The sequence below is a fragment of the Barbus barbus genome, assembly GCF_936440315.1.
Source record: "Barbus barbus genome assembly, chromosome: 15".
NCBI classification, from domain to species: domain Eukaryota; kingdom Metazoa; phylum Chordata; class Actinopteri; order Cypriniformes; family Cyprinidae; genus Barbus; species Barbus barbus.
In genome coordinates, this window is record NC_136743.1 from 8,746,583 (window position 1) to 8,756,143 (window position 9,561).

At 38.4% G+C, this 9,561-nt stretch overlaps 1 protein-coding gene across 1 annotated transcript in view; it reads left to right on the top strand.

Moving 5' to 3' along the window:
• LOC306881944 (heparan-sulfate 6-O-sulfotransferase 1-A-like) overlaps positions 1-5,481 on the top strand; it is a 139,092-nt gene extending 133,611 nt beyond the window's left edge. The window contains exon 2 of the mRNA XM_079436330.1: positions 2,281-5,481. Within this exon, the coding sequence (XP_079292456.1) occupies positions 2,281-3,004 (724 nt within the window). The 3' untranslated portion in view covers positions 3,005-5,481. The remainder of the gene's footprint in view (positions 1-2,280) is intronic.
• The last annotated feature ends 4,080 nt before the right edge of the window (positions 5,482-9,561 follow it).

Here is a 9,561-nt window from a genome sequence, read left to right on the forward strand (position 1 = left end):
AAAGAAGTTTTACTAGAAAACAAACTGAATATACTGATGAATTTGTTGAATTTTCTGTTTATTGACCCTCAGGGTCAGCACTGTACATAATGTGTGAGCTTGTGGTTGTTGAATTGTTGCCGTTTTCAGTCCTGTCTTTCACAGATGAATAAATGTATGCATCTCCAGCAGAGCTGTTAAAATAAATAAGTCTCCGCCGTTCGCTACACTAATGTCTGATTCATTCTGCACCATGTACTCTCAAGTGCACAAGAGGGACACATCCAAGAATTCACTAATTTGGTGTTGGAGTGCAGGTTCAGAATGGAAGAGAGGTGTTGTGGGACGTGTTATGCTCTTTTCATCTGCATTATGAAGTCTCACTGAAGCACATCAGAATCAAGAGCTCTACAGTTCACTTGCTCTTTATGACTGGTTGTGTTCATACGCGCTGAAATTATTTTTAAGCTGGAGGCGAGGATATTATAATTCTTACTACCAGTAAAAGATTACCATGTGGCTGCGGTTGGTCCTTTACTGAAATACAGATATTTATGATGTGAATAATGTAGCTAGAGTTCAGGTTTATGAGAAAAAATGTTTTACACACTTCTTGTGTTTTAATGAGTCAATAAATCCCATAAAAAATTCATGTGCAGAAAATGTTAAAGACACAGTCGTGTCAGCAATATTTTGTCCCAGCTGTTACAATTCAAAGTTATTTTCCTTGTAAGAATGTGCAAAATTAATCGACTAGTTAGTGGGCAGTCTAAACGATTATTTTTTTTTTTTTTTTTTTTTTTTTTTACACTGGATAACTAACATTATTGATGCAGTCGAAACATTTTTTTTTTTTTCTGTTCCATAAGGTTTCTGAAATTTAAAAGCAGAAACATAAATGTATTTAATATTTTACCACCTTGTGGCCAATTCTCACAATATTGGACAGTCCGCATCATGACAGTTGGTTTTATTTCCACTGGTTTTTAGTTTGGCATGCAGGGAACAGAAAATGTCATCATATTTTCTTCTCTATTGTGACAGATATCTGAGTGAAATGGCTTCTTGAACAAGAAAAAATATAAAGCAGGGGGGAAATGTACAAAGATTACAAAAAGACACATTGATTTGAAAAAATGTACATAGATCTTTTATAATAAGCACTGCACAATTAAATTAAAAAACTGATTTCATGTTAACTTTAATAAAAAAAAAATTTTGTTTGCTGAATTTTGATTGACATTATTGTTCATTTGTAAGATTGATAATGTACATAAAATGTCAACTTTTAAATGTTTCACAATTAAATTTTTGTAGTTGTAGCGCCCCCCATGGGTTAAATTTGACATGTATCTTCAGAATGTTATGTTGTCTGTCTGTATGAAGTTGTGTTAAAGGGATAGTTCACCCAAAAATTCTGTTATTAATTACTTACCCTCATGTCATTCCAAACAAGTAAGACCTTCGTTCATCTTCGAAACACAAATTAAGATATTTTTGATGAAATCTAAGAGATCTCTGACCCTCCATAGGCAGCAAGGATACTACCACGATCAATGCACAGAAACGTAATAAGCACATCAGTAAAATAGTCCATGTGACATCAGGGGTTCAACCGTAATTTTACGAAGCTACGAAAGTACATTTTGTGTGCAAAGAAATCAACATAATGAGCGTTGTTTACATTCAGTATGGGCGCTCATTACGTTGATTACGTTCTGGGGTACTCTCAAAAATGGTGGAAGACGGTAACTCGGGGAGAAGAACTGCTGCATAAAATATGTTATCATTGTTTTCTTTGCACACAAAAAGTATTCTTGTAGCTTCTGAAAATTACGGTTGAACCCCTGATGTCACATGGACTATTTTACCGATGTCCTTATTACATTTCTGTGCATTGATCGCGGTAATGTCATTGTTGTCTATATAGGGTCAGAGAGCTCCTAGAGTCCATCAAAAACATCTTAATTTGTGTTCCAAAGATGAACGAAGGTCTTACGGGTTTGGAACAAAATGAGGGTGAGTAATTAATGACAGAATTAAAATTTTTTGGTGAACTAACCCTTTAAGTTTCAACTTCCCTTTCAGAAGATATAGGTCAATTAGTCATTGTGAACCACACCAAAAAAAATCTATTTGGTTATGTGTTAAAAACCATTCGACGATTCAAAATTCTTTTGATGACACGTTTTCACGAGTGTCTCTAGTTGATAAATACCAGATATCACCCGAAATGGGCAAACTGAAAAAATGTGCTGTTTACCCTTGTCCTAACGATTTCTCTTTCTTGTCATCCTACAGGAAGTTCTACTACATTACCCTGTTACGGGACCCTGTGTCTCGGTACCTAAGCGAGTGGAGACACGTCCAGCGCGGGGCCACGTGGAAAACCTCCCTGCACATGTGTGACGGGCGAACGCCGACGCCAGAGGAGCTGCCCTCCTGCTACGAGGGCACCGACTGGTCAGGCTGCACATTACAACAGTTCATGGACTGTCCGTACAACCTGGCGAATAACCGACAGGTGCGCATGCTGGCTGACCTCAGCCTGGTGGGCTGCTATAACATGTCCTTCATCCCGGAGAAGAAGCGCGCGCAGGTGCTACTCGAGTCGGCCAAGAAGAACCTACGAGACATGGCCTTCTTCGGCTTGACCGAGTTCCAGCGCAAAACGCAGTACTTGTTCGAACGGACCTTCCGCCTCAAGTTCATCCGGCCCTTCATGCAGTACAACAGCACGCGGGCCGCCGGCGTGGACCTGGATAACAACACGGTGCAGCAGATCGAGGAGCTCAACGACCTGGACATGCAGTTGTACGACTACGCCAGGGATCTTTTTCAGCAGCGCTACATGTACAAGCGACAACTTGAGCGAAGAGAGCAGCGCCTAAGGAACCAGCCTGCCCTCTTCCCCTTTCGTCGGGGGCCCAGCTCCGATCCTGCTTTCAGGGATGACATGCCGGAGTCCGAGGCATCTCGATTACCCACGGAGGACTACATGAATCACATCATCAACCGCTGGTAGCAGTGCTGGGGGGAGGGGGACGGAAAATACAGATTGACGAGAAGGAAAAGGCTGCGATCCCCAGGTCAAATCAAGCGGGAGAGAAGCACGCCGAACGAGAAAGAGACAGAACTTTAGCGCCACCATCAAATACGGCCCTCCCCCCTTCTGTTGCGCTCCAGGATATCCTGCGGTTGTCTCGGAGAGGAAGGACTCCAAATGCTGGATGCCCTTCGTCGCTACTGCGAAGACTTTGCGTGTCAGGTCAGAAATGACTGACTAACTTAAAGCACTGAGCCTGAACTTAAAACTAAGGTGAAGACTTCTACAGGCGCATTCGCCCACGGAAGGAAAAAAAAACATACATAAAAATTATCGGAATTATATTCACTGCAGATTTTAAAAGAATGAACCGAATGAAATTGTATAGAGGTATTTGCTTAAATGTCTGCTGCCATTTCAGCCATGAATTTGTGACAATAACGGTCTGTTTCTTTATTTTTTTAGTTTGTTATGGTCTTATTTCTTTTAATTATTTTTAAAAGGGATTTTTCGTCCCTCAAAGAGGTAAAACTCACAGCACTGAGACCAACAGAGCTGCCTAACACTTATTGGATGCAATTTATTAGCTTTTCATAATCAGTGAGGACTTGAAAAGGCGTGTTCTGTAGTCTTTTTTCATGTGTATTTGCACGTCAGTTGCAAATTTCGATGGACGGACAGACAAAGCGTGGACCATAGCCATTATTTAAGCTTTGAGCATACTGTATGCGAAAATCCCGTGAGCTAAGTGTACTAATATAACCTTACCGAATGTTAGAGGTGTTTCGTTTGTACGATCCGACAGATGTCTTGCGTGATGTTATTGGCCGAGACAAATTCTAAGTTGTCATCAGCACCCAATTTCTTGGTAGCCCAAGCGGAAACCTGGTGGAGATCCAAAGAGGAAACTGTGTCTTATTTTACACTTAGTAAGAATGGGCTCTGCTTTTCTAAGCGAAGTCGTGCACTCTAAATGCAATTGACTCGGTAATGACACCTGTGTGTCAGTCAATAACAGGAGCGTCTTAGAGTTTGTGTGTAAGTGTGTGTGAAAGAGAGAGCTTGTGAAACGCAAGAGCAGAATGAAGAAGCAGCAAATGCAGCCTTTATAAATGTCACCACCATTCCCAATTCCCAGAGACTACTCATTATTTAGTATGCGGGTGGATGGAGGATGACTGTGTGTGTTTGAGCTTCTGAGCATTCTATTGAGGATGACTGTTTTAAGTATGCAAGCATGTTTGGGTGTTACTTTTTTCTGTACAAATGTGTGTTTCATGACCAATCTCTTGCCATGGTCCTCAGGGACTGAAGCTATTGCCAGTAAGGGGACAAGAATGATGTCACATGTCTCCCCTTATGCAAATCTTTGAGTTGTTTGTTGTTAAAGGAATAGTTTGCACAGAGAAATTACAATTCGGTCATTATTTACTCACTCCGAATCCATGTGACCATAAAAATGAGATGTTTTGCAGAATGCTCAAGCTGCTCTTTTTCAAGCAATGAAGGTGAATAGGAGCTGTGGAGCACCTAAATTCACTAGATTTAAAGTATTCATTGTACGGTATAGAGCAGCGTGGACATCCTGCAGAGTATCTCCTTTTATGTTCCACTGAAAAAAAGAAAGTCATACTGATTTGAAACAACATGAGAGTGAGTAAATAATGTCAGATTTGTAATTATTGGCTAAACTGTCCTTTTAAGTTAGCGACTACGCAACAACTTCAGAGTAAACAGTATGTGAATAAGTTATCAGGAAGAATTATCCTACTGGAAATGTGTCCTTTCTGTTTAACTGACTCTTAAGGTGTTATGAGGGACATTTTGACTTTACTTAATGCTCTGCAATGGGAATTTGTTTTCTCAGTAAACATAAAGACAGACTACTCTTCACTTGCATATTTAACCATACCTAGAGTGTTGTTATGTTATTCAGGAACAAACATCTTCTCATGAACGATCCGTATAATTTATGAATGATCTTTATGAAGGCAGCCCTTTATTAATATCTCAATGTGATGCTGTCATTTCCTTCAGCTGATATGCTCTTAAAGGAAACCCTCAGTGGGTTGTAGCAATTGTTGGTCTCATTGCGAAATAGTTCGGTGACCCAGTGTTTCTTAGTCTTAATTCAACAATGGCATCCAGCCAATCAGAAAAGTGTATTGGTGTACTTTAAAAATGGTCACTGAATCGGACTGTCAAATGTTAGGCCAGAAACATACTCTACAGTGACGCTAACAATCCTCAAAACTCTAGGGGGCGACAGAGTCACCTTCAAATATCTGTGCTATTCAGGTAACTAGCTATAGATGGTTTAACTTTTACTTACTCAGCTAGATTCTCTTCAAACTGTTGCTCAGCCATGACGGTAGTTGACCTGAAAGAGAAAACTAGGCTAAATCCTGCTATAGAACCCCTTGTGTTAATGCTAAGAATGCAACACACATCTGAGTTGCGTCATCAATTGCATTCTGACCGTTTTCAGAACAGTCTCTAAAATTAAGCTAGAGGCATTTGCCTTCACCTTCTCCTCTAGAGTATGTTTCTGGACTTATGTGAGTCTAGCAAATCAACTCTTTCTGAAAGAATGTGTGTTTGTAAACGTGTGAGAGCAACACTAGCGAATCCCTGAGCTCTGTTCTCGGGTGCATTTATTCATCACATCCAGTTCATCTGCTCTGGCTATTTTTCTCTTCATTTCAACAATGGATCGTCAAATACACCATTAAAAAAAGATTTCATTTTTATATAAACATGTCAGTGTTTCCTGTCTTTATTTTAAGGGTCTCTAAACTCCCACAAGCTCATTTAAGGTACATACCATGGATTGCTTTCTATTTTAATGTCTATGGACATAGATTAATGCAGTTTGTGAAAATAAATGAACAAGTTTTAATAGTAGGCTAATGCTTTTAAGTGAAGGCATGTGAACAGCATCATGAATAAAGGTGTAAAATATATGACTAAGTTTCTGAAGTACCATTACAATTAAATATTAAATGTCAAAAGAATGATTTACCAGCCCTGTGTGTGCAAAGGCACAGTATGTCAAAGTCCATTCACCTGACGGCCATCTTGAAAACGCCCAGTTATTTGTTATGTGGAACTACCTCAGGTTAAGTGCCAGTCAAAGTACAAGTTGAAAGTACTTGATAATTCATTTATCATGCTTTCCTCTGTTTCCCACATATAATAATATATTTCTGGATTGATTTCATATAGAGTTTAATAAAATGCTAATTGCTAATAATTAGCATAAACTGTAACTTCCTGAGGACACATCAGAAGACCATTTCACAATATTACTAAATTAAAAATGAAATTTAGCTTGTGCATAAGAGACTTTCTAGGAAAAAATTTACAAAATATTACCGATCTTAAACTTCTGGGTGGAATTCTGATATTGTGATAAAACTAATATGATTTCCATTTTTTAAATATTGACAGTTATGAAAATGCACAGCAGGAATGACCCTTCGACCCCACACACACATACACCAGCTCGACCGTGAGGAACTAAAACATAAAGCTGACAGACAGAATCACGCACCGCAGCAGACATCAGCTGCTGAAGTCCAGGCTGCGCTGCAGAAGCGGCTGGCTCAGATGAGAACACTCTCCCTGGTAATTACAAAATACCTCCTGGCACGGATATCAAGACACGCTTCTTTGTCCTGTTGAATTGAACGGCAGAGAAGCAGTGTATCAGCAGCCATTATTGTCTGAAATGGATGGGAGTAATCACTCCAGCTCCTCTGAGTTCTGCAGGGGTAATGAATTGCCACACTGTGTCTCTTGGACAAGAGCCACGCCGAGAATCACTTGCACCCGGGCCATTGTTCTGCCAGGATATAATAAGAATTCCCAGTATGACAAATACAGTATATAGAGAGAAGATGAAGTGGCTGGAAGAAGAATTAAGAGAATTTCTATAGCTCTGCACAATAAGTATTGAACCTAGATGACGAAGGGCTACAGCAACTTTTGTTTTGAGCTGAACAATTAACCACTGACCTCAGCAGCTTTTTGAATTCATTAAAACAAAAAGAGACAAAAAGTAGACCAGTCATTTTAAAGCGATAGTTCACTCAAATATGAAATTTACTTACCTGCACCATGTTCCAAACGTGACTTTCTGTCTTCTGTGGAACACATGTTGTCACTTATAATGAAAGCCAGTGGGATGCAATATTGTTTCAGACCCCCTTTGCTGTCTTTTACATTCCAAAGAAGAAAAAAAAACGTAATTCAGGTTTGGGTGAATACATGATGGAGAAACTTTGTATTTGTTGAACGATCTTTTTAAGCATTAACTATTAAAAAATAAAGACAAAAAAAAAACATTGTTGCAGTGTTATTTTAGTAACATTAATATATAATTATAGTTTTTGTTAATATTTTTAATTAGATTTTATTTTTATATTTTTCATTGTTCATTTTAGTTACATCGTAATAATTTTGTGTGTTTTGTCATTTTTATTAGTCATTTTATATGTGTGTGTGTGTGTGTGTGTGCACATCATAGTTTATTAGTATCTACATATTTTATTATATTTAGTTAATAACTAAAAACCAAAATTTTATATTTGAACTAAAAAACAATAAACACACCCCCACATACACATGGTTTTAGTTTTAATGTAACTTGAACTTTAGCAATTTTAACTTGAAAATGAGAAAACTTGAAAGCTATGCCTTGTCGCCTAGCTGAAATAAAATATGAAAATATGTTGATAATAATATATTATATATAAAAATGATATATATTATTTATATCGATTATATATTCATATAATCAGTTAATGTTTATTTTATTTCAAGAAAGTTGTTTTAATGGTTTTAGTTAGTTAACAATAATAACTCTGATCGGTTGAATACTAAATATTTGAATATTGAGGGGGCAACAGCACATCCCTCTCAACGTCTAAAGTGGTTCCTGCCTGATTGTATCACAAAATTCACCTCAAAGGGCTTGATTCAAAACTAATCACAGTAAATTAAGTTTTAGTGGCACTGATCCATAATCATTAGTCATCAATTGCCGCTGTAATTTACGTTATGAGTGCTCTTCACTCTTAGCTTATGGCTGATTTGAATGCACAGAGTAGATGATGTGGAACTGACGTGACCATTTCACCTTTTATGTGTGTGGTCCTTACTTGGCTTTTAAAGGTGAGACATATAATTTAGCCCCGGGAAATATAAGTCAGTGCCATGGAAACATTATGTCACATCCTCGAAAAGCTTTCAAACTCGATTGTTATTCCTCTCAAAAACTGTTTCTCAAGTGTTTCCCCACAGCACTTCCTGAGGAATTTAATGGCGAGAGTCGATATTAATGTCCTGGATCGTTCTCTGAAATTTTATAGTCATACAGAATATTAAACTCAGTTCTGTATTGTGCTGTCATTTGCTCTCATTGTTGGCTTTGAAGGACTTCTGCAAATCGCCTCCTAATCAGGGTAATTGATTTTTATGAGCAGTCCCCTTTTGCAGCAGGCTGCTGGTTTTACAGCCCCCCTCGTATATAAAAGTTAGGGGCTCCAGCGGAAAGGTTAACAGCCATGGCGGCTTTGCACTAGAATTTTCTCTTTTCTGCCCACGGGCTAATGCATAATGCAGCCACCTTGACCCCATAAAGCACCCAGGGCTCCCTGTCCCCTCAGAAGCGCACTTTGCCCTGTCACACTTGATCTACAGTTTAATTCGATGCCGGAGCATGCAATTTCTGCCACACCGTCACAGGTTGTGTGGCTCTACCACAAGAAAGCAATGGAAGCATGTATAAATATTTGGCTGAAACATCAAGCATGCCCTTGTCTGTTTGAACTTGGGTGGTAATAGCCAAACAGGTCCAGAGTGTCCAATCATGTCCAAAATTGATAAACAGAGCATGAATTTTAACATCTGACCCAGCAGTGGCATTGAACTATTTAGCAGTATCAGAGCATCTCTGCAGGCTGTTTAATTCTCATACTGATAGAAACAGGAAAAATAGGCAAATAACAAAATGAGAATAGCCTAAGGCTTGGCAGCCATGTCTCATGATGCTGTGCAATTAGTCTTTTGTTTGATGTAGTAGAATTCTGGTAATAAAAAATAAAAAAAACGTCCCAATTGAACAGCCTGAAAGCATCATCTGTAACACAAGAGAAAGATGTAAAATACAACTTTATGAATCCCACGAGGTCAATGTATCATATTAAAGTCTAGATGGATATTTCCTCTGACAAGATGATTGAGAATCAAATATTCACAATAAGAGACTTTACTTCGTAAAAGCAGATGTGCCAATTTTAAAAGTTTGCAACTGAGTGTATTGAAAACATATCTTATCTTTTTGAAATTAAGATTCAAAATCCATTATTTATTAAGAATTCTCTTATTGTCCTGGTTTGAATGTGTCATGCAGTGGTGGGAAATTAATGGGGACAATTATAGGTGAAACCAACTCATTCAACCCTATTTTTAGGCTAAGTATTCCCATGGGAGATTGAGTTAGGCCTGCTACTTGTCATTTAGGTATGTTTAAG